At 64.5% G+C, this 27559-nt stretch overlaps 1 protein-coding gene across 1 annotated transcript; it reads right to left on the reverse strand.

The window, feature by feature from the left end:
• Positions 1-1409: 1409 nt before the first annotated feature.
• FAM20C (FAM20C golgi associated secretory pathway kinase) lies at positions 1410-22318 on the reverse strand. The gene is made up of 10 exons (XM_037057993.1): positions 21699-22318; positions 19880-20058; positions 14878-14956; positions 7453-7545; positions 6594-6709; positions 4612-4792; positions 3960-4069; positions 3669-3750; positions 2874-2933; positions 1410-2333 (listed from the first exon to the last, which is right to left on the reverse strand). Exons 1-10 carry the CDS (start codon positions 22298-22300, stop codon positions 2084-2086), a joined length of 1752 nt encoding a protein of 583 aa, XP_036913888.1. The 5' UTR covers positions 22301-22318; the 3' UTR covers positions 1410-2083.
• Between the last annotated feature and the right edge of the window lie 5241 nt (positions 22319-27559).

Consider the following 27559-nt stretch of genomic DNA (forward strand, 5'->3'; position numbering starts at 1 on the left):
GGGCAGTTATTTATTTATTTTAAAATAGTGGTTGGATTCTCGCCCATGGGGCTCTCCTGGACGCTCTGGCAAATGCTGCCCCGACTGCCCACAAGGTGGGCGGCCCAGCTCTCGGGGGAAGCGGACCTTCGCCAGGAGGGGTCGGGCGGAAAGCCATTTTCCTCCTCCCGGTTTGCTCCCTCAGTCCTGGGCCCACCCACCCAGGCCCACCCGCCCTCCCCCATGGCTCCACTCCACATGGCTCTGGGGGCCCAGTGCTGGAGGCTGGACACACTGGGTTCTTGGGCAGGATCCCTGCAATCCAGCCACCAGGCACTCGGGAGCCCCACTGCATTCGCGCAGAGCTCGGGAAGCCCTTCCGCCGCCAGAGCCTGGGTCAGACACCGTAAAGCAGCAGGACAGGACAGGGATCCCGGCGGCAGAGCCCTCTCAGAGGCATGTGCTGCGGCAGGAGGAAGGGTGCCTGGGAAGCCGTGGGTCCTGCGCGGGCCGGTGGGCGGGCGTCACACACCACCGCTGCGACCGGCAGACACCGTGAGGCGGGAGGTCACCAGCTGGGCAGGAACTGGGGTGGGGACAGGCGTCTGGGGCCTCTCTGTCACGTCTGCGGCACCTGTTGGCTCAGCTGTGTGGGCGAGGCTGCCAGACTTCAGCTCGGCCCCAGTGCGTCCAGAGGCCCGGAGTCCAGGCTCTGCCATTTCTGGAGCCCAAACTGACCTTCAGGCAGAGGGAGCTTACCCTCCCGAGCTTCAGTTTCCCCCCTTGAGAGGTGAGGGAAACACGGACAGCTCAGCTCTGGACACCGGGAGCACCGGACAGAGACTGGGCCCCTCCAGGGTAAGGAGACGCCCAGTAAGAGGCTGGGAGGCTGATTCCCAGACAGGGCTCTGCTGGGGGCGGAGAGATCTCTTGTGCTCTGAGAGCACCGAGGCTGACATGACCCCTCTGGCCTGGGCGGCACAGTGCCCCGCGCATGCTCTCAGGCGCCTTGGAAAGCACCCGGATCTTCCTTCCCAGGCCAAGCTCACTGAGGCTGCCTCACGGCCTGTGGCCAGCAGGTGGGGGGAGCATTGGGTTGGGGGGCTGGATCTCTTAGGCTCCCCTCCTGCAGCCACCGCTGTCCCAACTCCCCTGGGTGACCACAGCGTGTCCACCTGATGCCACCTGTGGGGGCCGGCCTGCGCCAGGGGACATCTGCACCTGCCTCTCAGAGCTGCTCCCTCAGGAGTGGGGCAGGTGGTGCCCCCCACCCTACCCTGCCCTCTCTCCAGAGAGCGCAGTATTGCTCCTTCCGGCCCCAGGGGCCTGGCCAGCGTGGACTCCGTGAGAGCTGGGGCCTCGGCTGTGTCCATCACCAGCGCTTGCTCACCCGGAGGGCAGGCGGGATGGGCCCCAGGGAGGCCCTGACACACACTGGCTGTATCTTTATTGCACTTCCGTCACATTGCAGACTGACCCACAGAAACGCACTGGGGGCGCGTGGAGGACCCCATGTGACACCCGGAGGCCGAGTCTCCACAGCAGAGCCAGAAGATGAGTTTCAGCCCTGGCCGCCACCCAGCAGACTCCCTGGTACCCGAGGGCGGCACTGAGAAACGGAGTAACTGGTCATTTTTGTTACTCTCAAACACGCACTCGTCTGTCCACGCAAGTCCGTGCCAGCCACCAGGGCCGTGGTCTCGGGGGGACCCTCCCAGTGTGGCCAGGGAGGGAGGAGAAAGACCTTTTATGCTCAGTTCGGTCGGGAGCCCGCGGCCCTTGGCGGGGAACGTGGCCCAGGATGAGACCCTCAGTGCGAATCTGGGGTCTGTGCAGACGTCTCTACTCACATACGTGTAATCTGTGTATAGACACAAAACGGCGAACAAGGTTCCTGTCCATACTGCAGGGCGGGCTGCCCCTGTCCACAGGCACCCTTCCCGACGCTCTCTGGTCGGGGAGATGAACAGAACACGTCCTGTGGGACCCACTGCTGAAGGGCCGCACGTCTGAGGTTCCGGGTCCAGGAGCGGCCCCGTGGGCTGGAGAGCGCGCGGCGTGGGCGCGTGTGTCCGTCATCAGCGCCGGCCGGCGGCTGCGGTCACTACCTGTCGGTGGAGCCTCTGTGCCCGGGGTCCAGGTCGTCGTCCACCACGCGGCGCGGCCCGTCCTTCCCCACACAGTCCCCGATGGCCTGCAGCACCAGGCGCAGGCGCCGGTCCAGGGCCTCCAGGTGCGGCTGGAGCAGCACGGGGGCCACGCGGTCCTGGCGCAGGGACTCGGCCATCAGTAGGCTCAGCTTGTACTCCTCCTTGGCCAGCAGCTGCAGCCGCAGGTAGGTGGACTTCCTGACCCTGCGGGGCGGGAAGGTGCTGACAGGCTGCCCCTGGGGACCGGGCCGGGCGGAGCACGGGTGCCTCGTCGGCCCCCAGTGGGTCCCGCTTTGAGTCCTGTGGCACCCGTGAGGCTCGGCAGGCACTGTCACCCCAGGCAGACGCCGGGGAGAGAGGGACAGCCTGCTTTTGGGGCGCAGTCCCCAGCTCGGAGCGGCGTGCACGGTGAGATGCACCCCCAGCCAAGTGCAGGCGGTTTGCCCCCACCTGGGGGCAAGATGGGGTGGGGCGCCCCATGGAGGGTGGCAGAGAGGCTCAGAGTCTGGGCTGCCACGTCCCCATCTGCACCATGGGCGGGTAGGGTGACAAGAGGCTGAGCCCCTGAGCTTGGGCTGGGCAAGCATCGGGGGAGGGCTGGGGTGCCGCTGGGCGGCAGGAGGGGCTGCAGGTCACATCTGGGGCGTGGAGTTCTGGACAGGGGTGGGGGGATCTGGTGGCTCTGCCTGAGGCGCGGCTGGGGCGGGGCTCCCTGTGCGGGCGGGGGCGGGGGCGGGGCGGTACCTGCAGCACTGCTGTAGGGGCACCAGGATGGAGAGCTCATCGTGGGAGTATTTCCCAAACCTGTGGGAGGAAAAGCAGACCTGTCCAGAGGGCCCGGGGGGGCTGCAGGAGGGCCGGTGGGCAGGAGTCCCAGCCCAGGCCCCTTTGGAGACAGGAGCAGGGGACGGGCTGGGGGGCGGTTGGGGGCATCTCATGGGCACCCAACACAGGGTCTGAGGTGCTCTGGCCACTGGGCCACCGAGCAGAAGCTCATGCCCGCAGCATCGGGCAGCCCCGGGAGACAGCACGAGGCCAGTCGGCTGGGTCAGCGTGGCAGCACCTTTGACAGCTGGGACCGAGTGGCCCCCACCCGTGAACCGTCCAGGTGCCCGAAGCTGGTTTCTCTGAGGCACTGAGCCCTTGTGGCTCTGACCGTCGGAACGGGGCCCCCGCCCGCACACACCCTCCCCGGAGCACCAGGAACGACTCTCCACCACGGCCCGGGCAGGGGATGCTGTTTGTCTCCAGGTGCCGGTCCCAGACGCCGGCTTTCGGGGTAGACGCCCAGCCTGCCCCTTGGCCAGCAGCCTCCCTAGGCCCCAGCTTCCCCACAGCCACACGGGAACGTAACAAGGCTCTCAGGGTCACTGCGAGGACCAGGCAGGATGCAGTCACAGACCCCTCGTGCTGCGGGGAGCCCCGCATGGCAGGGAGTGGGCCTCGGGGGGGCCCCCTCCTCCTGGCTGGACTGGAACCCAGGGAGGTGACGGTGGGGCGGCCGCCAGCCTCTGGCAGCGTCCGCAGCAGCACGCTCACCCCCTTCCGTTGTCCAAGTGGATGATGAATGTCTCGTTCCCGAACTTCTCAAAGGTCTCGTAGTGGTGACGGTCCATGTTTCCTGGGGCGAGAAGCAAACAGCTCAAGTCGCGGGCGGCTCCGACGACGTGGCTTCCCTCCCTCCCTACATCTACCCCGCGCCCCGCCGAGGCCTAGTCACACATCGAAGCGGAGACTGAGGCAGGGAATGGGGCCCCTCTCCCCACCGCGGCTGCAGGGGCGTGGGCCTGGGGCTCAGGGCTGCATCGCACCAGGGCCGGCCGGATGTACCCATGAGGAAGTCGAAGATGGTCATGTCCATGATGTCCAGGATGCGGTGGCTGCTGTCGTAGGGGGGCGTCCGCTTCACCTCCTTGCAGTACTCGGGGTCCACTTCCCACCTGCAGGGAGCCCGTGTGAGAGGCCCTCCCAGTGTGGACAGGGAGGCCCCGATCCCCTGATGCTGGGGTGGTGGCCTCACATGAAGGCCTGGCCGTGGGGAGCGGGCATCACCATAAAACGACAGGTCTGCCGACCGACACGCCCCCCGCGGGCTCCGCTGCTCACAGGGGTGCAGGCCAGGGGTGAGGCAGCCACGCTGCTCTGCCCTGGAGTGGCCACAGCTGGAGGCTAGTGTCGGCCCAGGGTGCCCAGTGTTTGGCGGGCCGCTGTTCGGGGACCCAGGGGGCCAGAAGGGTGGTAGCGGGTGGACGCCCTGTGTGAACACAGAGGCCAGGCGGGCAGGGCATCACCCCTCGGGGCCACGTCTAGTTCTCGGAGTGAAGGCGCCCGGCCAGACCGTGCGAGCACACACACATTCCTGTGGGCAAGGCCCAGCACCCCTCCGGCCCCTTCCTCCCGCTGCGAGCGGGCAGCAGCAGGCCCTCCTGAGACCCCGGGAAAGTCAGAATCGGCTGCCGCAGCCTTGGCGGCTCCCACTCACTCAGCCTTCTTGCGCTTGTGGTAGGAGCGACGCCACGGGTTCCGCCACGTCTTCCTCTTGGCCAGGGACAGGTCTGGCAGGAAGGCGGCCAGCGAGCCCTCGATCTGGTCGGGCCGCCCGCACAGGGCGTGCTCCGTGGAGCAGTAGTAGGAGCACTCCCCGTAGAAGCAGACGTTGTTGGCTGTGGGCAGGGAGTGCGCCGGTCTGAGGAGCCCCGGAGCCACGGCCCCGCCAGCCCCACCCGGAGTGACCGCCCTGGGCCAGGCTGGGTCCTCCAGGGACCCGGCCTTTACCCCGAGCAAACAGCTCTGGCCACTCGACATGAGAAAGAAAAGCAGCCCCTTCGCCAGGGGACGAAGGAATCGACCACCCTTTCTCCAGAGAAGACCTTCCAGTGGCCAGCAAGGGTGTGAAAAGGTGCCCGGCCTCACTGCTTGCGGCAGAAACGCAGGCCCCTAGGCAGCGAGATGCCACTTCCCGCCCACTGGGGCAGCTCTGGTCGAAAGAACCGCCCGGCATCCGTGCTGCCCAGGAGGATGCGGAGAAACCGGAGCTTGGCGTGGTGCTGGGGAGAAGGTGACTCGGGCGGCCGCTCTGAAAACAGCTCGAGTGTCCTCAGGAGTGAGACACAGAGCCACTGCAGGGCCAGCGAGCCCGTCCCCAGGCTCGCCCCGCAGGGCGGGGGAAGGTGGGCCCACGCTGCTCGGCCCCCTCAGCACCCGGGTGGACCCACCCACAGCTGTCAGGTGGTGCGTGGATGCACCTGACGCGAACACCGCTCCGCCCTGGTAGGAACGAGGCGCCAGTGAGGGCAGTCGGACCCGAAACCACGTGCCCTGTGACTGTATTTACAGTGCCCAGAACAGGCAAACCCGGACGGGAATATTGATGGACGCCCGGGGCTGGGGGAGGGGACAAAGGGGGGTGACGGCCAACAGGGACAGGGATGCTTTGGGGCAGGGGAACGTTCCGGAATCAGGTGATGTCAGGCCACATCGAGAATTGTTGTAAAGCCACTGAACGGTGCACTTCAAAACGGCAACTTTTATGATGCACAAGCTGTGTCTCAACTTAAAAAACAGTAATTTAGAAAGAGCACATGGCTTGCTGCCACGCCTGCTGGGTGCCATGGCCCGCCACTGTCCTGCGAGGCCCCGGTGGCTGCCTCCGGCAAACGGGGCCGGGTGGTAACGGCTTGCTCCTGCACCTCCCCATGGGGTGTGTGTGCTCCGGGGAAACACCACACTGGTTTGCTGGAGAAACCTCGGGGGCCTGGGCTGTGCAGGAACGTGGGGGCCGAGCACCCTGAACCCCACTGTCCAGCCCGAGGGGCCATACCCGAGGCACGTTCTCCGCAGTAGTGGAGACCCCGGCCCCCCTCTGCCAACCCTGAGACCGTCATTCGGGCGTCTCCACAGTGAGAGCTCTGGAAACAGGTGTGGACACGCATGTGACGCAGAAGGACACAAAACTGGGTGGTGGGCACAGGGGAACCTGGTGTGGTCTTAGTTTTTAAAGCTCTGAAATACGTCACTAGAAACAGCCATAAAAACTGCACCAGAAAGTGGATGGTGGCGGCCACACGCCCAGGCAGCCCCACAGGGTGGTCCCGGGGGCGTGGCCAGGGCCAGACCCCAGGTGGTCAGCACCAGCGACAGCAGAGTCTCCAGGGGAAGTTTGGAGACCAGCAGTCTCCCTGGGTGGGCCACCTGGAGAAGATTCGGGGGAGCCAGGCAGTTTTCCAAAATTATTTCCTTTTGCCTTTGAAAACAAGCAAATGGTGGAAACAAGCCCCACGCCCACCCAGGGGCCAGGCGAACCGCGCCCACCGCAGCGTGGCGGCCCCTCCAGGCAGCAGTGCAGGTGCAGGCGGCAAGAGCAGCGGCCGCTGGAGGCCAGTGCTCCACACAGTGTCTCAGTCGCCGGGAAAGGGAACTGAGCTCCCGGTTACGGTGAGCAGCAAGCCCACCTGGCGAGCTCACCTGGAGAGATGAAGAAAGTTCTCCACAACTTCTTGTCCCGCGTGACGTCCCGGATTTCCTTGGTCATGTTGATCATCCTGCCGGCCACAGGAGGGACCCGGCGGAAGTCCAGGATCCTGGAGGGACAGGGGTGTGGGAGGGAGGCTTCACCACTTGCCCCTGTGGCCGGCTTGAGGTGGGGCCCAGGGAGCGCACCCGCCGCTGCCTCCGGGGCCTGTGGTCTGCCCAGTCTGCAGGACCAGGGTCAGCCGGGGGCTCTGTACTCCAACCAGCCTGGTGGTCATTGCTCTGGGCCCCGCACCACACCCTGAGCGTGAGGCCCAGAGGGCCGAGGCCGGGTGGCCCGACCCCAGAGCCAGGCGTTCGAACTACCCCCGGAGGAGGCTAAGCTGAGTGAGCCCAGGGGCTGCCGACTGTCCATCCCTCCCAGTCACACACTGGCCACCTGGCCACCTTCCCAGCAGCAGGGGACCTTGTGGAGATCAAAGAGGAATTCCTTCTTCAGGTGGAGGTGCCCCCAAGGCAGGTGACTACGGCGAGGGTCAGTTTGTGAGAACTTCATCCCTCAGTCCCTCCCTCACCTGCCAGAGGAAGTTACCTGTGCGACGCCCTGTGCCAAACTCCCCTCCCTCTCCCTTCGTCCCCAGCAGTCCACCGCCCACCCTGGGTCCCAGTCACCCCTGAGTCTGTCTTGCACATGCTGTTTTAGGTCTGGGCAGGGCAGGGCACTTCCGTCTGGGCTGCCTCGCCAAGGGCAGGGGCCTGCCGTCCCGCAGGGGAGGGACAGTTATGCACACGGGCTGTGGGCAGACCGACCGCCACCGGCCTCTGTGGGGAGCCGTGGGTGGGCAGGGCTCACCTGTCCAGGTGGAAGGCAGCGATCTCCGCGTTGTGCCTCTCGTAGTCGGAGAAATAAAAAAAGTCAGGAGGCGTCTCCTGCTCTCGCGTTTGCCTAGAGAAATTGGACAGAACAGAGAGGGCTCATCCCCGAGAAAACCTTCCTGCAGAAGGGCACTTGTCGCTGAGTCCCACCTGGACCTGGGGCCTGGTCCCCCTTCTCACCGGCTCCGGGGCGCCCCCAACCCAGGACCATTACAGTCAGAAACCTCCCGTCGACCCCTCCAGGGCCCGCCGCTCTCCTCGCTCAGCCTGCACTGCCACCGCTGACTCCCAGCAGCCCAGCCCCGGTCCTGCCTGTCCCCGAGCCTTCCCCGGGCTGTGCCCACATCCCCAGACCAGTCTCGGCCCCAGGGCCCCTCCCAGCAGCCCCAGACAGGCCTCTCCACGCCCGGTCACTGAGTGCAGGGCGTGGGCGGGAGGGCCTGGCTAAGCATCTGCTCCTAACCGGCACTCAACAGAGGGTGGGCCGAGGAGCGCCCTAGCGAGACGCACGGGAGGGGCAGAGATCCCTGTACAGCGAGAGCTCTCTCCACTGTCGTTTCTTCAAACCCCATATCACCACCATCACTGTCACCCCCACCGTCACCTCCATGGCTTTGTCCTCAACACGGGCCAGCCTCCCCCTGCCCGGCGTGCAGTGCATCGGCTGTGAAGCAGAAAGGTGAGCACCGCTACCAGGCAGCGCTCTGGCCTCTGTCCCCTCCCCCTGCCTCTGGGCAGGTCACACACTCACACCACAGGTGGCTCTGACCCCTGTGGCTCTGGGAACAGCCCAGCCACTTCCTGCAGGCGCCGTAACCAGGTTCCAGGGAAGTTCCTGGTTCCCTGCACCCCCCCACCTCAGGCTTTCCTCTGTCCCCTGCTATTCAGGTAAAGAGGCAGCTTGGTCCCAGCCTGAGGCCACACAGGCCCCCCGCTGCTCTGGTGTCCAGACGCCCCCTCCCCAGAAGGCCCGGAGCGCAGGGTCGAGGTGAAATGTTTTTCTGTCCTCACGCCTGAGGGGTGAGGGGCCCTGGGGCTTCCAGGCTCTGTGGGTGCCCCTCCACCCACCTGCGCAGGTGGCTGGTGTTAAGGCTGCTCCCGACTGGGAGGTCCCGGGGCAGGGGCCCGATTTAACCTGATCCGGGAGGAGGGTGCACAGGCTGACAGAGGACCCCGGTGGGGACCTCCCTGTCCTCTGTTTCATCGGACACCCTCAGGTGGCAGTGGAGGTGCCCGAGCTGGTGGGGGGCTCACCAGCCCCCTCAAGGAGGCTGCGGGCGTGCACTCTGGCCGGCTCCTCACCCTCGGGTTCCCCGGCCAGGATACAGGAATCCATTCTGCACATCTCCATCCTCACAACATACTCAAGCAGGGCTCTGGGGTACGGCTGGCAGGCCCCCGCCCCACTGGCCCCTGAGGAGTCCCCCCCCGGCCAGACACACAGGGAAGGAGCATGAGGAAAGAAAGGCCTGGACTGGTGTGGAAGGCCCCCGTGAGGGGCGAGGCTGAGAGCGTGGTGCAGACCCTTGAGCCGTGGAAGGCCAGTGATGTAGGGAAAGAAACAGGGCCATGCCCCCAGGCGTCTGGGAGATGACGCGCCCCCCCCCCCCCAGCCACCAGCTGTCCCTACTGCCAGCCTACACCCCAGGAGGGCTCAGGCGTCTAAGAACGGGGTGAACTTGCTGCAGGGGGCACGCTGGCTGTCCTCAGGGCCCCGCTGCCCAGCGGGGACGGCGTGGGGACGGATGTGGGGAGGCCTGCCACCTCCTGGGCCGCACCGCAGAACAGAAGGTGCTGCCGCTGACTCAGCCATTCGGGGAAAACCCTTTGGAAAAGTACTCAACCCGCTCCCCAGGCCGGAGGCTGGACTCGCTGAACCTGGTCACCTGGCAACCTTTCCTTCCCCAGGTGTCCGGGCGGAAGGTGTGCCCGGGGTGGGAGGAGGTGAAGGGCAGGGCCCCAGTGGCTTCCTCCTGGGGTGGGGGGTAGAGAGGGGGAAGGAGACACTGCGGACACGGTGAGCAGCCTGCACCTGCCCGACGAGGCGGGGGAGACGAGAGGCTGTGGACAAGCATTTCCTGGAACAGCACCCAGGAGCACAGTGCGCAGAAGTCAGGGTGCCCTGCGGATGACGGGGGCCAGCGAGAGAACGGCCTCCTGGCTGGGCCCTAGGCTTTCTTGGCCCCTCGAGGGGCAGGGTGAGTGCCCTGAGCCTGTGCAGCAGGAAGTGGAGAAGAAGGCCCAGAGGCCAACGTTCCTGGGAAGCAGGGGCTGTGGCCCAGCGGCTGCTGCAGGGAAAGACGGCCTTGGCCGTGGGGACGAGGGGACCGGACAGGGGAGAAGAGGCAGAACCTGGAGAAACGAAGAAGAGCAGGGATTCCAGGGTTCCCGTCAGTGCCTGCTCCCCTGGGAAGGCCCCCAGCAGCGTGCTTCTCTGCCTGGCGCAGGCGGTCACGCGGAGCGAGGGGCTTCACACACACCACCCTGCAGGACAGAGACCAAGAGCACCCTCGGGGGAGGGTGTCGTCCAAGGACAGCAGTGCACACGCCACGCAGTCAGACACATGCACACGCACCGTGTCCACACCAGACTGCCCAGGCACCCAACTCACTTTCTTTCACACAGGCTGGTGAACGAGCCGGTGCAGGCCCCCCAGTGTGCCGGTACCAGGGCCGAGAGGCCTTGGGTGTCTGAGTTGCCTGCGGGGACCCCCTTGGGATTGTGGGGCAGCAGGGTAGGGGTCTCCCAGCAACACGGCTCCTTTTTTTGCAAATGTCTGAGATGCCACAAGCCTCACAGTGACTACACGGGGCCTATGCGTCTTCCTGGCGGCTCACGGGCGGCTCCTCCTCGGGCCGTGCGAGGAGCCCTGCTGTCTGCAGAGCGCCTCCCAGAGCTGTGAGCACCGCCAGGCCCAGCCAACCGCTCTTGGGGGAAACGCCCCGCCTTCCACTCTCTTCCCATACAAGGAAAACGAGGACCACGTCCTCTTCCCCACTTCCCCCCACCCCTTCATGACAAGCAGGGTGCCGGGGCCCCCCCCGCCCCCCGCCCCCCCCCAGCAGGCCCCTAAGAGCTGCAACAACCAGAGAGAACACAGAGACACACTCTGGATACTGCCGTGCAGGACCGTGGTTTGGGGGGAAACGACTTGCTTGCTTTGATTTTAAACAAAGGGGACAATCTTTTCCAGAGGCCCCCAGGAAAATGTTGCCACCATCAGTGAGGTACAGGGAGACCAAGGTGGGGCGGTGGGCGGCCTGGGCACAGCTCCCCACCCGGAGGGCAGGCCCGGAGCGCACCCGCCGAGTCTCACTAGGCCCTGCCCGTCCTGCTCGGGGCTGCAGAACAGTTACCGGTTCCCTCTTCCTTCCACCTTGTGAGCAGGGAGTTCTCAGCCGCCACACACAGCAGACGGCTAACTTCTGTGGCCAGCCCGGCCAGAGGTGAGCGGACAGGTGTCTGGGGAAGCCAGGTGGCCTCAGTGGGCAGAGAGGCTGGCTCGGCCCCTACAGCCCATGGAGAGTTTGGGCCCGTGTGACAGCCCACCCCGTCCACAGAGGGCCTCGCACGAGGCCGGCCAGCACTGGCGCCACGCATTCTGTCAACCGGCAAGGAGCCACTTCCCAGGCAGCCATGAAGGCTCAGAGAAGCCTGTGCCCACCTTGCCCCGGGGTCCTGTTCCTGGGTCACAGCAGAGGCCGGCCTGGCCCCAGGCCATCGCTGCCACAAGGCTTGGCTTGGGTCCTCCCCAGGGACGGACCCTCTGAAATGTTCCTGTTTATCTGTTTGCTCGGCTGTCGGCTCCCGGAGAACTGCCTCTCGGTGCCAGGCAGGGCTTTCTGCGTCTGGTCGCCACCGAAAACTTGGTGCCACAACAGCAGCTGCCATCGGCCCTGACGACCGTGCCAGGTCAGGGGGCAGAACACAGGGGAGGGATGACCCCGACCCACAAGGCTGTAAGGGATGGCTCTTCGGACGGGGCCGGGGAGGCCCCGGGTCAGCCCCGGGCCGGCGGTTGCAGCCCACGTGGGACACGGGGCCCGGCAGCTTCGGTGGAGCCAACTGGACCTGAGGGAGGGCCTGGCTGGGGCCCCTGCGGGGAAGATGCTGAGGTCCTGGAAGCCACGAGAAGGGCAGGGGTGGGTTTGGAGGCCGCCCAAGCCCAGTGCGGACACAAAAGGGTCCTTGTCTGCCCCTGGCCAGGGCTCCTGCTGGCTCCACACCCAGCGACGCGCTCTTGGGCAATCTGTTTGCCCCCGGGCGGAGGGAGGGCTCCGCTCCGAGAAAACACCGAGTGTTTGTCGGGAGAACACAAGTACGCCGCAGACGCTCCTCCGATCGCGGCCCAGAAACCCTTCTTCTCCCCAGGGCTTCCACTCAGGAGCTCAGGGGGAGTTCCTGCTTTCTCTCTCTGCAACACCCCCTCCCAGGCCTGCTCCCAGACTCTTTCCCTCCCCCTGCCCCTGGGAAAGCTCCCCACGAGGTCCTGCAACCTGTGCCTGGGTCTGTCCACCGGCCGCCAGGGCGCCCAGTGCCCAGCACACGGAAAGCAGGCCCCGACCCCTGCTGCCCTGCCCTCCCTCCCTCCGCTGCCTGAGCCTGGCAACCTCGCTCATCCAGAGCAGGCGGGGGCCCCAGTGTCTGTGATTAGAAGCACCAGCCGGCAAGGTTTCTGAAGCTGCCGCTGTGCACGCATCTCAGCCACAAAGGACCCCCGAGCCTCGAAACCGCTGTTCCCAGATGGTTTTGCAGGGACAAGCACACACCTGCCTGTTACGTGCAGGAGGCTCAGGGCATGGGGCGCCCGGCCCTGCGGGGAGCGGGTGGGTCGAGGCGGACCAGGCACGCTGAGTGGGGCCACCCTGTGCAGACGGGAGGCCAATCAGAAGTCCCGAGGACTCTGCCACGTGTGGTGACCCGGGAGTCGCTGATGTCTCAGCAAAGACGCCCCGGCCAGCCTGGCCTCGGCCAGACGTCCGAGCCTGGACTCTGGCCCTGGTGTGCGCCCCACCCCTTGTTTACACGGAAACCCATCTGATCCTCCTTGAAGGACAGCCGGTGGTGACCCTGCCCCGTGACGGGAAGCTAGGTGACTCCAAGCATGAAGGCACCATCAGCAGCCCTTGTGAGCGACGTCCGGAGCAGAGACCGTCCGGTGCCACAGCTGACACCAGGAAACAGCTTTGGGGGCGGGGCGGCTCCACCCAGCAGAGCAGCCCCCAGACGAAAAAAATTAAACAGGAGGGAAAGGGGAGCAGCGTTGGGAGGGGCCGCGTGGCCCTCTGGGCACCGACAGCAGCCAGCACGCGGGGAAGGAGTGGACAGAGGCCCGAGGAAAGGCCACCTGGCCTGCGGGCTCCTGGGGACGCCATTGAGGACTTCGGGATTTCAGCCACACACACCGCCTGAATCGCTGCTTACGGGGCAGACGTATTTTCAACCTCAAAACTGTTGTACTGCCCTGGGCCGTGTGGCTCTGTGGGTTGGGTGTCGTCCCACAAACTGAAAGGCCACCAGTTCGATTCCCGGTCAGGGCACAGCCCTGGGTTGCACGTCCCACCCAGGACGGGACACATTTGAGAGGCAACCGATCGAAGTTTGTCTCTCCCATTGATGTTTCTCTCCCTCTTTCTCCTTCTCTTCCCCTCTCTCTAAGAGTAAGTAAACACAATCTTTTTTTAAAGAATTATTATTTTTTAAAAGATTCTATTTATTTATCTTTAGAGGGGAAGGGAAGGAGAGAGGGAGAGAAATATCAATGTATGGTTGCCTCTGGTGCATCCCCTGCTGGGAACTAGCCTGCAACCCAAACATGTGCCCTGACTGGGAATCGAACCGCAATCCTCTGGTTCGCAAGCCCATGCTCAATCCACTGAACTACCCAGCCAGGGAGTAAACGCAATCTTGAAAAAAACCCTTAAATACTACATCATGCACCCAAGTTACACATCCTCGGAATCAAGGAGGACGCCACAGACGTGGAAAGGGTTTTGCATCTGAAACATACAAAAAAGTCTTACGACCCATTCACAAACACATCCCCCCCACGAAAAGGGAGAGGCCTGAAGCGGCACTTCTGCAAAGACCTGCCCGTGGCCAACAAGGACGTGCAAACCCGCGGCCATGGTCAGCCCGCGGGGACGCGCAGGGCGAGCCCACACGGAGGCACCACTTCCCGCCCGCCAGCACGGCCGTAATCAGAGAGAGGGTGGTAATGAGGGGTGTCGCGAGCGTTGAGGCTCCTCGAGATTACGGGGTAGCTGCTGCAGATGCCAGTCTGGCAGTCCTGTGATCGGCGAAACCCAGTTACTACGCAGCCCCGTGTTTGCTCCCCAAAGATACGAAAACCTGCGTCTGCTCGAAACTAGCAGGCGAACGTCCCCAACAGCAAGATTCACACAGCGGAGCCCGGCGACAACCCGCAACGCATGGCATTCGCCTCAGAGAGGAGTCAGGCCTGGCCTGCTGCCCCGTGCGTGGCCCCGAGAACACGACACCGAGCGAGAGACGCGGTCACAGAGAACACACATGTCCTGATTCGATTCACATGAAGCCCCAGGGCAGGAAGACCCACGGAGATGGGGCGCAGGCAACCAGGGGTCGTCCAGGCCCAGAGGAGGGCAGGAATTGGGAGGCACCGTGGGGCCCCGGACAACACTCTGCTCCAGCTGTCCGGGGTCACGCTGATGGGACGCACAGGGAGCTAAGCCTTGTGCGGTCGCTCAGCCGGCGGTGCCACCTTTCTTCACTGCCTGTCACTCCACAGAAACATGCAGAACCTCCCCAGGCCGCAGAGTGAGGACTGGCTGTGCAGCTTCTGTCCGGAGTGATGGGCGGCTCCTGACACCCGGTGTGCGACCGACACGCACGTGCGGAGGCTGCCGAGTTGTGGGTGTAAGTGGGTGATGGGTGTGCTGGGTGAATTGTACCTTCACAAAGCTGTTAAGAGACCCCGCACGGGGGTCCAGGGACTCGGGCCAACGTGCTCGTTACTTGCTTTTCGCGACACGTGGCTCTGCAGCCGTTGGGGTCGCCCACAGGTCAGGACCCCCAGGCCCCACCCACGTCGCCAGCGGCCCCTCTTGACTTACCTGGGGGGGGGGAATACTACCATCTAATTAATCCACATTATTCTATCAACAACTTACACAGATTATACGTTCACAAAAGAAAGTTTTTAAAATGTGAAGGTTAAACAAAAAAATCTGTATCTGTAGCTTATCTTGAAAATTCGAAATCAGGGCGCACGTCCAAGACCTGCTGGAACTGCCTTTGCACCAGCCCTTGTGCGGCCGCCCTGGGCCCCCGGCCCCCGCTCCCCTGCGCAGGCCCTGCTCCCCTACACGGACCCCTCTCAGTGCCCCCCACCCCCCCCACCCCCGCCCACTCGGCACTCACTTCATGGGCTTGAACAGCGCCTGCCCATAGTTCTGGAACGTCATGATGAGCTTCAGCTGTGTGCCCCCCGACTTCATGGCTGCAGGGGAGGGAGAGAGACACAAGGTCACCCGCTGCCCCGGCGAGGCCAGCTCACCACTGACCCCGTGACCTGAACCCTGGTCACGGCCAAGGGCACCCTCTCCGGGGGAAGTGTGGGGTTTCCCACAGTGCTGCGGACACTCCTCGCCCCCTGCCTGTCCCGGGCACTGTCTTTCTCTAGTCTGGGACTTGATGCCTGCACACTCGCCGCCAGGCCGCGGCCATGCGGAGACATCTGGAACTCTGCTCTGGAGGCCACTGTCGTCTCCCTACAAGTGGGGAGAGGCAGACGGGTCCCCGAGCCTCACCCCTGTGGGACAGGCCTGGGGGTGGTCAGGCCGAGGGCCCCCGCATCGGAGCTGGGACACCCCGACGATGGGCCTTGAGGAGCAGGGTGTGAGTCTGGGGTCCTGCCTGCAGAGAAGCTGCAGGTGCCGACTTGAAGCAATCTCGCCCCAGTGCCGGGACGGGTGTCGTGGGGGCAGAGGCAGATCCCAGGTGAGCAAGCGCAGGCCCTGGGCCAGAGCTGCTGGGCACGCCTGCACCTGGCCGGGTCTCCAGGTGTCCTGGGGGACAGAAGTCCAGCCAACCTCAGCCCTGGGGAGGGACCTGACGGAGGGGCAGACCCCCAGAGGCAAGAAGTCAGGCAAGGGCCAGTGGCCATGTCCCCGAAGGTTCTCTCACCCTGAACATGTCCCCGTCACTCGCCTCCTTCCCACCACCTCCACAGCCACCACCAAGCCACCGGCACACAGGGCAGGCAGGCTGGCTCCCTCCACATCCACCGCAGCCTCAAAGCCTCATGGCACCTGTGCCCGCCCTGACCCCTCCCACTGGTGGGCCTGCCCTGCAGACCCTGGGTGTCAGCTCCGTCATTCCGGCACTCGTAAGTCCCGTCCCCAACTGTGTCCCAGTAGGCTATCAATTAACCCTGACCAAGGGCCATCAACAACACACGCCATTCACCGGGTGTGCTGACCTACGTTCACAGAACACCGTAACGTGTGAGCAGCATGGGTTGCTGCCCATCAGCACTGGAGACCCCGTGGCTGCCACGGCTGCCAGCTGCAGGCCACGCTGCCCCCCCCCCCCCGGCCCCCGGGGACCTGCGAGCTGTAGTCGCTTCAGGCCTGCCCTGCGCATTTCCGAGAGGCATCGCACTTGTGTTCCGAAAATGGAGCCCTTGAGGGGAACGGAGAACAACGGCGCAGGGGGACGCCCAGCCTCCCACCCTCGGGTGTGCAGTGGCTGAGTGGCCTGTCGGGTTCCAGGCCGCAGCTGCCGTCCGTGCAGATGTAGACAGCAGGAGAGTGGGCCGGGTCGGCACCCTCAGGGCTTCGTCCTTGACCTGGGACACAAGGTCGGGGAGGAGAGACCACAGCCTCCCTCCCTCCCTCCCTCCCTGCCTCCCTCCGCGACCACCCGCAGCCCCTCCAGCCCCGTGCCGGGGTCTGGCTCTCTGGGCACTTTTCGGTTATCTTTCTCCAGGTCCCAGACATGGGGACCCGAAGCTGCCACCCAGCCCCTGCAGGGCTGTCCCCTTTGTCCAGGGACCCCTGTGGGTTTGCCCAGACCCGGCTGCGTTGCAGGCAGGGCTGCCGGAATCCTCTCCCGTGCTGTGGCTTTTCCTCTGTAAGTCATTCTGAGGACGGCGTCGTTCAACGTGCCATTTACTCTCTGCGTCCGTGACTGCGTAGGACAGCACTGGCTGGGGAAGGCACCGCACGCCCGAGCCCATGCTGAGTAGAGGAGGTGACACCTCGAGTCTTTTCCAAGGCGGCGGCAAGGCCACGCAGTTGGCCTGGCTGCAGACACGGCCCTGCCGGCCACACACATGGCAGGACCAGGCCGAAGGCTCAAAACAGGGGCGGCTTCTGGAACCGTCCTGAGAGAGAGCTCCAGGACCTCACAGGCCCCGCGCTCCCGCGGCAGCCTCCCCAGCTGGGTCAGTGTGCGGTGAGACGCCCGAAGGTTGGAGCGCCCGCCGGGTCGATGCCGAGGCCAGAACCCTGTGCAGGGAGCAGGGACGTGCCAACTGGGGGTGAGTGTCCGGTCTCTGAGGCCTCAGTTTCGGTCTTTGCAGAGTGGCCCCTGGAAGGTGGTTGGATTTCCAGCTCCTTAAATTTGGAACTTTTTACACCACCCTGGGTATTGCTGGCACTTCCACGCCTGTCTCTCCTTCCGTCTCACGCTCGGGCAACTGCAGTACTAACTCTCGAATCCTCCGGCTGGCCCTGGTCTCCTGTGAGGGGCTGCCATCCAGGCTTCCCCAGGGGTGCAGGCCACCTGGCCCCACAACGCCAGGGCCGGGGCCACCCGCAGCAGGCGGCTCCCACCTAGGGGCCCTGGTCTCCAAAGCCGCCTGAGAGAATCTGTTAAGCTGAGGGCCGGGGACAGTGTGCTTCCACGCAGGGGTTGCCTGCAGCCTGGCCCTCCCCGGCCCCTCTCCTGCTCTCAGCAGGCAGGCGGCCTGGGCTGGCACACCTGTGCACCGTGCCCCTCTGCTCAGGAGTGGGAGGGCCTCCTGCTTCCCAGGAAACGGGGCCTTGGCACCGATGCGAACGCTCCCTGGAGCACGTGCAGTCACAGCGTCTGGCCCGGTTTCTGGTGCTGGCCGGGCTGCAGGGACCCTGCCCACGCTGCTCTCACGGTTTTCTCTTTACTCCAGGGTCCTCTCCATGGCCTCGTGATGCAAGTTTCTAGGACCCGAGTCACAGTCTCCGGGGCAGAACTGTCTGGAGGCTCTGACAGGCTCAGACGACGGAAGGGCTGGGGATGCAGACGCAGCACGGACGGCGTGACGTCGGGACGGGTCTGGGCAGAGCCCCGGGCTCCACACACTCTGGCTTCACTCCAGGTGAAAAGCAGGGTTTAGGAACAGTCTCGCCAGTTCAGGTTTACCCCCCAGGGAGTGCAGGATGAGTCAGGGTCTGGCTGTCAAATCAGGTGTTTGGATTTCGGGTTTGCAGGCTGGAGGTGGCAGGGGCCAGGTCGTAACCACCCGACGCTCCCCATGAGCACTGGAGAGGATAATCCAGGCGGCTGCTGACTGGTGGAACCAGGCCCACTGTCCTGCCAGGGTGGGGGGTGGCACCAGGCCATCGGGGACCCCCGCCAGCACTTGTCAGTGCCAGCAGAGTGACAAGGAGTGGTCAGCCTCTGCTCTAAAGGGCCCAGTGCACCAAGGAACAGACAGGGTTTGGACACGGTCAGTTGGTGCACCTGCGGGGAAGGTGAGATCCACTCAGCCCACAGGGCAGTGACGGGCAGGGACAGAACCTTGGGGTGGGGGCACCCCCAGGCCAGGCCCCTGTGGGAGTGGGAGGAGGAGGATGCCCAGGGTGGGCAAAGCTGCCTGTGAGCCCTGGAGGCCCGACGCCCTCTGCCCCTGCCCTGGGGCCCAGAGCTCTGGCCCCTGACCTGCCTTTGCCCCCTCTGGTGGGGGGGGTGGAGCAGGCAGTTGAAGCCCAGACTGCAGAGCTAGTTAATATTTCACAAGCTCACGGGCACTCACCATCTGCTTAGAATAAGATGCAGTGTTCCTGAGCAGACATGAGCCCACTCGCAGATGGGGACACTGAGGTGGAGAGGAGTGCACCCCGGGAGCAGCGTGGACACTGCCCTTCCCTGAACCCCCTGAGACGCTGGCTCACTTCCCAGAAGCCCTGCCCTCCCCACTACTGGAGAAAGGCTGCCTCTCCCAGGACTGCCCAGTGCCTGCCCTCGCACAAGGTCTCCCTTGGCCGTCTCTTCTCTGAACGCTCCCAGGCTGTATCCCATGGCACCCAGAGCATCTTCTCTTGGTCAGCGTGTGCGTCCTGGGCCCCCTGGAGCTCAGGCCAGGGGGCAGCAGGATCTCTCTCCGCCAGGATTCATCCCCCACTGCCCCTGACCCTGGAGGGGCCTGAGAGGCAAGCAGTGCCCACGAAGCCCACAGAACAGATGAGGGAGCTGGTCGGGGGCGGGATCTTTCTTTAACAGCCACGGCTGCTCTCCGAGTGAAAGGGGCACCCGCTGCAGGTGTCTCCCAGCCCCACCTCTCCCAGGAGCTGCCTCCCAGCAGAGCAAGAGGTCCTGGGCCCCGGAGGAGGCGCGGCCAGCTGTCTCTCACCGAGGTGCACAACACATGCTGAGAGAGGCCGTCGTCCTGTCTTCCCCCAGCCCTTGAGCTCAGGCTGAGAACGTCAAACTCAGTCTGTAAAGGGGTCGGAGAACTCACCTGCCTGTTGTACAGGTGACACCTGACTGCCCTTGGTCAGCAGCTGCACAGAACCCCAGGTGGCCGGAAGAGGGACCGCTTACCACACACCAAGCATCAGTGCCCAGAGCTGCCTGCTCTGTGTGTAGCACGGAGACCTGCGCTCAGGCGTCCCCACCGGGCGGGCACACCCTGCGAGGCCCCTGGGAGCGGTGCTTCCTAGGCCAGGGCTCAGCCTGCCCCGGCTTCTCCGAGCCACCGGTGACTAACAGGGACTTTCCCAAAGATTCGCTTACAGGCCCGAGAACGATGGTCCCAAACCTCTGTACTCAGACACTGCGCTGGCACATTGTCCTGAAACTGGTGCCTGGGGGCCCTTCTTCCTCCGACTCCGCGGAGCCCAAAGTGCTCAGAGATGCGGCCTCCCGGCGACGAAGCGCGTGGGCCTCCACCCCGACAGCAGAGCCCTGGTCACTCCCCGTCCACATAGAGCGGCAGAATCACTTGGCTGCACTTGGACGCGGGCCCGGCCTCAGGGAGCCTGGGGGTGTGGCTGAGGGAGGGGCCGCAGCCCCCAGGGGCACCCCCTGTCCGCGGGAGGAGGGGCCCAAGGTCAAGAAGGGCTGGGCCCCTGCACACAGGCCCCGACAGCAGGACGTCCCCTGACCCCTCCCGAGAGGCCTGCGGCTCCCAGGCCCGTGGAACCCGCCGGCGGAGACCTACCGACGCTCGTTATCTTCTGCACCCCGAGGTCCCGCAGCAGGGCGTCCACTGCCGGGTTGTGCCTGGAGTACAGCTCGTAGCGGTTGATGCCGGTGTGGAATTTGAGCCAGTTGGGGTAGCTGTCCACCGCTGCCTCCCCCGTGGGCAAGAAGCCCTCATCTTCCGGACCTTCCTGTGGCCTGCGGCAATGAAGGTGACGAGTGTCAGCAGGGAGAGGACTGAGAACGAGGGGGGGCCGGCCTCGGGGGCCAGAGGATGGGTTTGTTCAAAGGCGCTTCTGGGCTGGCAGGACCCTGCCGCATCCGCGATTTTCTGTGGCGGCTGTTGTGCCGAGTAATAACACATCTCGAGGCCCGTAATCCCTACTTACCCTCGGAGCCGCCACCGACGGCTATAACTATAGCAGGAGCAAGTCCGGGGCGTCAGCGCTGCCCCCCCCCCAGGTCTGTCCTGGGGTCACCAAGACAGCCCAACAAACATGACGTCACTTGGGGGACCCGGGGCCTCGCGCTTCCCGGGGCGGGAGGACCAGCTCACCTCTGACCACAGCCTGACTGCAAGTCACAGACACGCCTAGTTGTCAGAGTCGCTCCCCGGGAGCCCTGCTGTGGTGCCAGCAACCGGGGCAGGGATGATGCAATCCGCTAAATCTGATTTTAATGAGAGCAGGCCTGGGTGGGGAGAGAGGAAGGAGGCAGGACCTGCCTGCCACCCACGAGGCCATCCTCACACTCGTCTGGACAGAGGGGCTGGTCTGGGCTGGAGCAGGCCCGGCTCCCTGCAGCCGAGCAGGGTGGCCTCGTCTCCGCTCAAGTTCACTGGCACGTGAGGCCCTTGGGCCCTGAGCCCCCTCCCACAGTGGCCACAGTGGGGGCCCTAGATGCCATTTCTCCTTTGAAAGCCACAGGCCAGGGCACAGTTCCGATCCCAAAGCTCTGAGCTTCTCCCTGATCCTGGCCAGCAGACAAAGCCCAGAGGCCCCCAGACGTGTACCTGAAGGTGTTCAGACACAAAACTACGGGCCTGGTCAACTGTCAGGGGAGACGGGTCCTGACAAGATGTTTTGCTCACCCGGCCTTCCCCTCCTGGCCTGGGCAGCCAGCTGGGGGGGGGGTTTCTTCCAGCCTTGCCGCTGGTTAATGTTTCACGGCTCCGGCAGCAGCACCGGCTCATTCTGGTCTTTGTGGCTGAGAAGGGCCTTGGGGGGAAGGGCTCAAACCTGAGCAGCTTAAAGAGATGTTTCTGGAGGGTGCTTCCTGCCTCTCCAGAGCTGCCACCCTGAGCAGCCGGCCCTGCAGACACCGAGGCTGGGGGTGCCCCGGTGAGGCCACTTTGGAGCCTGCCCAGCCTTTGAGGATGGTGTTCTCCGTGACCGGCTCACAGAGCTCCACCGAGTGTCTGAAAACCTGACGGCCAGCAGCTCCCGGGAAAGGGGTGGGGGTGGGCTTGCCCTCACTCCTCACTCCTCACTCCCTTGCCAGCTCATTCACTGCCTGACTCCCCTTCCCAAGCCAGCGCCCAGGGCCTCGAGGGCACTGGCCACTCCAGCTCTGCTTGCCCAGGGCTCAGCCCTTCCCGGGGAGGCACAGTCGTCTGCAGACAAAGGCAGTGCCCTGAGCAAGTGGCAGCCTGAGGGCGGAGGGCACACAAAGCTCCCCTTCCCAGGGGCCTGCTGGCTATCTGCACACAATGCCTGGGACACAGAAGGTCCATTTCCGGGCAAACGACACAGGTGGGTCTTTACTGTCAAAGGACGGGTCGCTGTCTTAGGCCTCGGACCTGCCAGCACCCACTCCAAGTGGCCCTGGACCCCACTCACCAGTTGGGGTTCTCTGCCGCCGCCTTGGGGTTGAACCTGATGTCGCTGTTCACGTTGAAGAGAACATCGTCCTCCGTTAGCGGCGGGACGGCGACCTGGTACAGCGGGTGTTCAAACAGCCTGGCCAGGAGGGAGCCGTCCCCGCTTGGGCCAGGGGGCGGCACGGACCGGCGAGCACCGAGGTCTCGGAGCAGCGGCCGGTGCGCGGGGTCGCGAGGCCTGGGAGCGCCGGCATCCTGCCGGCGCAACGCGCCTTCCGCCGGCTCGGCTGCAGGAGGCAGTTTCTCCAGGGAGTGGGACGTGAGGTTGGAGGAAGGGTCGGAGCTAAAGTCCTGCAGGATGCGCAGCGTGTGTTTGTTGGGCCAGCCCGAGTCCCCGGCGGCCGAGGCCGGGGCCGGAGGCTCCCCGGGCCGGCCCCTCGCCTTGGCCCAGCCGGGGGCTGCCGCCTCGGCCGCCGGCTGCGCGCAGGAGCAGCCGGGCTCCCCCGATGGCCGCGCGGCGCGCCGCTCCAGCTTAGGCAGCAGGTCCAGCGCGATGTGCAGCGCGCAGGCCGCCAGAAACACCGTCAGGACGAGCGCTCGGAACCTGCGCACCAGGATCATCTTCACGGCCGGCGCCGAGCGCGGCCTGGGACTCCGGCGCCCTCCGCCAGCGGGCCCGCCCGAGCCCCTCTAGTATTGGCCAGGCACGAAATCAGCGCCGCGGCTCTGGTCAAGGTCCATCTGGCTTCGGACAGCTACCAGCTAGGGGGCTGTCCCTGAGCCCGCACCACGTGTAAGGAGCCCGCCGCCAAACCGCACGCTCGCCGGGCCATCTCCGGGCCCTTCTCTCTCGACTGTCCGGAGCGGCCGCGCCCTCAGCGGCGGGGCCCAATGGCCTTGGTCCGGGGAGCTGGGGGCGCAGTCGGGTGAGGCCCGGCGCGCGAAGTGGCCGGCTCGGGTCTCCGGCCGCGCTCATCAGGCGCGCAGGGACCCCGCGCGGCGGCTCATGCCGGCCGGGGCGCGGCGGCCTGGATGTGGCGGCGACCGTGCGGCGCAATCGGATCCGGGGCTTGGTGGGCCTCGCTAGGCGCCGGGCTGGCCAGACGGATAAGGGGCGGCTCCTTCGGGCAGGGCTCGGCTCTCTCGCGCTGCGGCCGGGAGGCGGGGACCTGGAGGGGAACGAGGGCGCAGGGTCGCGGGCACGGAGGGGGAGGCGGGGGCGCACGGAGCGGCGGGCGAGATCCACAGCAGGTGCAGCGGCGTCCCCACAGCGCTGCGCCCTCGCGGACCAGCCTCTCGGCGACCCGCGCCCGGGCGGGCAGATATCCGAGCGCGGCGGAGCCGCCCCCCGCGTCAGCGTCCGCAGATTGGCGGAGCCGCAGCCCCGCGAGTCACTGCCGGCCCGGCCGTGTCCGCTCTCTTTCTCCTTCCTCCTCCCCTCGGCCGCGCCCCGCGATGCCTGTGCAGCTCCGGGCCCGCTACGGAGAGGGCGCCTTCCCCCCGCGGTTTGCCGAGAGGAGCCGGAGACGCCCGAGAGAGGGCGGCGGGAGCGCGCCGGGTAGGCGCTCGGGACTCCTGCGGCCGCAGAGCGTCGCCGCGCCGCGGGCGCTGCCCCGGTGGGCTCTCCGGCCAGGCCGCCGCGCCCAGGGCTTCTGCCCGCCCTCCCGGGGCCTGCTGCGGCCTCTGTCCCGCTGAGCCGAGGACCAGAAGCCCAGGCCACGTATCTCCCCAGAGCCTCTGGGCGTCTGCACCGCCAAACGGCGGCCTTGTGTCCCACCCCCTCGCCGCGGGAGACGGGGCGGAGGAGGGGACGGTGGGGCCACCGTCGGAGACGACGAGAGGAGCCAGGAGCGCGGTATTTGATCCAAATCCAGAGCGAGCCCTGGAACGGCGGCCAGGCTCCAGCAGCGAGCCGGGCCCCACCCTACCCACGGGGACCCCACCGGCGGCTTAACTCTGGCGACGCCGGCGCCCTTGTTGGAGCTAGGACTCGCTGGGCAGGGAGAGGGGCCGGCGCGTGGTGAGACTGTGTGTGTGTCACTTTGTCCCAGAAGCCCAGAGTCAGCCACCGGCCCCCAGGAACGGTTACTTCCACATCGTGGCCTCTGCTGGGCCCACACAGCCTCGGGACTGGCAGCCTCCAACAGGGGCTGTGAATGTGAACGTGCACTCAGCCCAGGGCCAGAGTGAGGAAGGTAAGGGAGTCTGGCGAGCCTCTACCCCGGCCCAGAGGCCCTGCGAGTAGAATCGCCCCAAACACAGACTCTCAGCCCACCGAGAGGGCAGTCTCCTGTGGGGGAGCCTCTAGGTGGGAGCCCTGCACTTTCCTGAGCACTGGGCACCCCCTCACTCTGCGGGGCCTTGGCTCCTTCTCACGTGGGTCAGGGCCCATTTTCTCTGGTCAGCCTGGACTCCCTGGTGCTTTTTCGGGAGCGGAGGGAGGCCTCTGCTCACCTGGTTGGAAGTGGATGAAAGGGCTGGACTCAGGCCCCCTGGAGCTGGAGGAGCTGGAGGCTGGGGCCCAGTGGGAGGAGGAGGGCGACGGTGCATCTGAGTGGGGGTGGACAGTGGGCAGTTTTGTCCGTGGAGCGGGAGCTCCCTCCCTCCCTGTCTGTTCCAGCCCTGCCCACTGACAGCATGGTCTGGGTACAGGAGAGGCCACTTTGCACGGTCACTCAGAGAGACAGAGGAAACAGGGTGTCAGCTGAGGCCCAGGTAGACCGTCAGGCCCCACCCGACTGCACCTGGGGTGGGGGAGCAGGATGAGCCTTCTGGTGACCACCCAGCCCCTCCAGGGCCCCGTAGCTGCCACCCCCACGCCCTTCCCTGGTCAGTGTCCTCAGGGAGTGGGTGGGTGGGCTGACCCTGAAGCCTGTGGACGAGCTGAGGGTTGCCGGGCATTTCCAATGCTGTGCACCCCCAACCCCCGCCCAGCTGAGCTGCTGTTTGGGCCCTCCCGTCACCACTGGACAGCTCTGCCATCTAGTTGGGGGTGCATCTCAACTGTCACCTCACTAACCAGCTTACTTTCCCCTGTGCCCCCCCTCCCGCCCCCCCATTTTCCTGGCACCCCCTGCAACCCGAATTCCCTCTCCTGCCCTTGGGCTCATGCTCCCTTCACGCAGGATCCTCAGAGCGTCCGACCTGTGGTCACGTGTCAACGGGCTAAGGTGACACGTGTGGAACATGCCTCTGAGAACAGCACACCCCCAGGAGGGCAGACTGAACAGCCCTCGGCTGGACTTTTTGCCCGATTCCTTCAGACTGGGCTCTGAGGAGTAACTTGATTTGGTTCGGCTGGTCCATCTGGGGATATCCCGAAAAGCAGACATGCGCACACACAGGCACACGGGGGCTGGGAACCCCGCAGGCCCCTGCCTCACAGTCTGGCGGGTGGGGTCTCTGGGAAGGGGGTCAGGGGGTTAACGTGCGGCCTCACTGGAGACCGAGGAATGATTCTGGGGACTTTGTCCTCCCCAAACTGGCATTCCAAAGCCAGTGTGTGACATGTGAGGTGGTGACAGGAGTTCCGCAGAAGAACGTGCCCCTGGGAGGGGATCAGACATCTTGGGCGGGGAGGCAGGGAAGGCCCCTGAGAAAGCGACATTTGAACAGAAGCTCCTACAGGAGGGAACGGAGACCTGCAGGTCTGTGGGACAGTGTTCTGAGCAGGGGACCCAAAAGTGCCGAGACCCTGGGGGGCCCAGAGGGGCATGAGGGCCTTGAGGTGGGGGGTGAGTTGGGGAGGGGGCAGAGACCCTCCAGTGGGATGGGCCCCTGAACTGGCCGGCCTCCTTCCCCTGGAACAGCCCTGCCTGCACCCCGAGGCCGGGCACAGGGGAGGGGACCTCAGGCATCCGCCCACCAGCTCGGGGCCTGGTGCCACACCCGCCTGGGTTCGCGTTGCTTTCCTGAGGGTCACTTGTCTTGAGGCGCACCACGGTCTCTCCTGGGCTGGTGGCCACAGGCTGCTCTGGGGAGGGCTCGTGTCCTAGGCAGCAGGGAGGGGTCTTCACTGAGCGCCCACCGGGACCCAGGCGCTGCGGGTGTGTGGTTTGACCTTTGTCTGATGGCACCAAGGACGTGGCAAGAGGCCTGCCCCCCACCTGCCTGGGACTCGGCTGGCATGGGGCTCATGGGAATGCAGAGTTACTTACCTCTGGGGAGGGTTCGTGAGACCGGCCTTCTCTGTGCTGGGTTTGAGGGCCTGCGGGCACTGTGGACAGAGGGGGCCTGTCCAGGGGATGAAGGCAGCCTCCACCCTGAGCCGCCAGCACCGCCCCTTGAGCGGGTGGGTCCCCTTGCTGGTCCTCTGGACCGTTCCTTTTCCTGCCTCACGGCCACAGCCTGGGCATCTTTGGAGAAGGGAAACTCTTCATTCTAATTCAAAGTGACAGATCAAGAAACCCCAAAACAAATGAATAAAACAATGAAAAAGCTCGGCACTATTTTCTATACTTTGTATCATTCGAATGCATAATTTACATTCTTTTCTAACCACAAAGACTGTCTATTGACCATTAGGAAAATGTCAAGAATTCTAAAGTCAGACCATGGCTGGTGTAGCTCAGTGGATTGAGTGCCCGCCTGCGAACCAAAGGGTCACCAGTTCCATTCCCAGTCAGGGCACAGGCCTGGGTTGCAGGCCAGGTCCCCAGTAGGGGGTGTGTGAGAGGCAAACACACATTAATGTTTTTCTCCCTATCTTTCTCCCCCCCGCCAAAAGTAAGTAAGTAAAATAAAATAAGACAAAAAGAATTCCAAAGGCAGATATCGGCCTGCTCACTGAGGGAGTACATACACACAGATACAAATACAGACGCACAGCATATGGAATCCACAGTCTGCTCACCGGACACAATGCAGTTGAATACAATACAAGCTAAGCCTTCAAAGTATTTCTATCTGGGAATTAACACGACAAATAAAAACACTCATCTATAATTTCTGAGTTTTGAAGGGAACCACGGATGACTGAAAAATGAGCACAAGAGGTAACAGCACCTGTTAGAACCTGTGACACGCCACCCACCGAGGATGTGCTGGGGTGACACGTGGAGTGAGCGCCAGCCTCCGTCACGGGAGGATCACGACTGAGAGCAGGAGAACTTGGCTGTCAGCTGGAGAAACTGGAAAAAGAGCAGGAAGCCCAGGCAAAGAAGAAATGGGTTCGTGCAGAGCAGACCGAAAACACATGCAGTCGGAAACAGAAAGTGGCAGAGCTGGTGAAGCCGGGACGGTCCCCGGAAGCCAGCATGGGGGCCTGACGGAGGAGGGAAGACGGAGAAAACGTGAGTTCCAGGAGCGGGACCACACGCCTGAAGTTGGGGGGGGGTGGGTAGAGTCCCAGAAAAGATGATGCCCTCCCATCTGACTTTAAAGAAAAATTAGAATGACTCAAATTGACTCAAGAAGTGCTAGAGCACGGAGCTGGGCCAATCTTCTTAGGAGAAATTGAAAAGGGTCACGTATTTATCCCTGAAAGTGGAAGTTGGGCTAGTTTTTTTGGACGGCTTCCTCAGATAACCAAGGAGGAGACGCTTCGCATGTTCCTGGGGGACCCTGTCACCTGGGGGCACAGGTTACTTGCTGTCTCTCCTTCACAGGAGAGAATCACTTGTCAGCAGTGAAATTGCTGAACTGCTCTGTGAAATTCCACACACTCCTGCTAAGGCGAGCAGACCAGGCGCAGTGGGGAGTGGCCACTCTGACAGGCAGCTCTCGGGGACAGTGGCCTGTCCTGGGTGGAGGGGAGTCATTTTAGAAGGTGGCATTTTCTAAAATCGAGTCAAACATTTTACCAAACATTTTCTGCACGAGGGTCAAATCTGTAGTCTGCGGTTATAGAGGAGAATGCGAACAATAAGCAAATAAGCTATG

Source organism: Sturnira hondurensis, unplaced genomic scaffold (genome assembly GCF_014824575.4).
Source record: "Sturnira hondurensis isolate 20B ecotype Veracruz unplaced genomic scaffold, ASM1482457v3 Scaffold0009733, whole genome shotgun sequence".
Classification (NCBI taxonomy): domain Eukaryota; kingdom Metazoa; phylum Chordata; class Mammalia; order Chiroptera; family Phyllostomidae; genus Sturnira; species Sturnira hondurensis.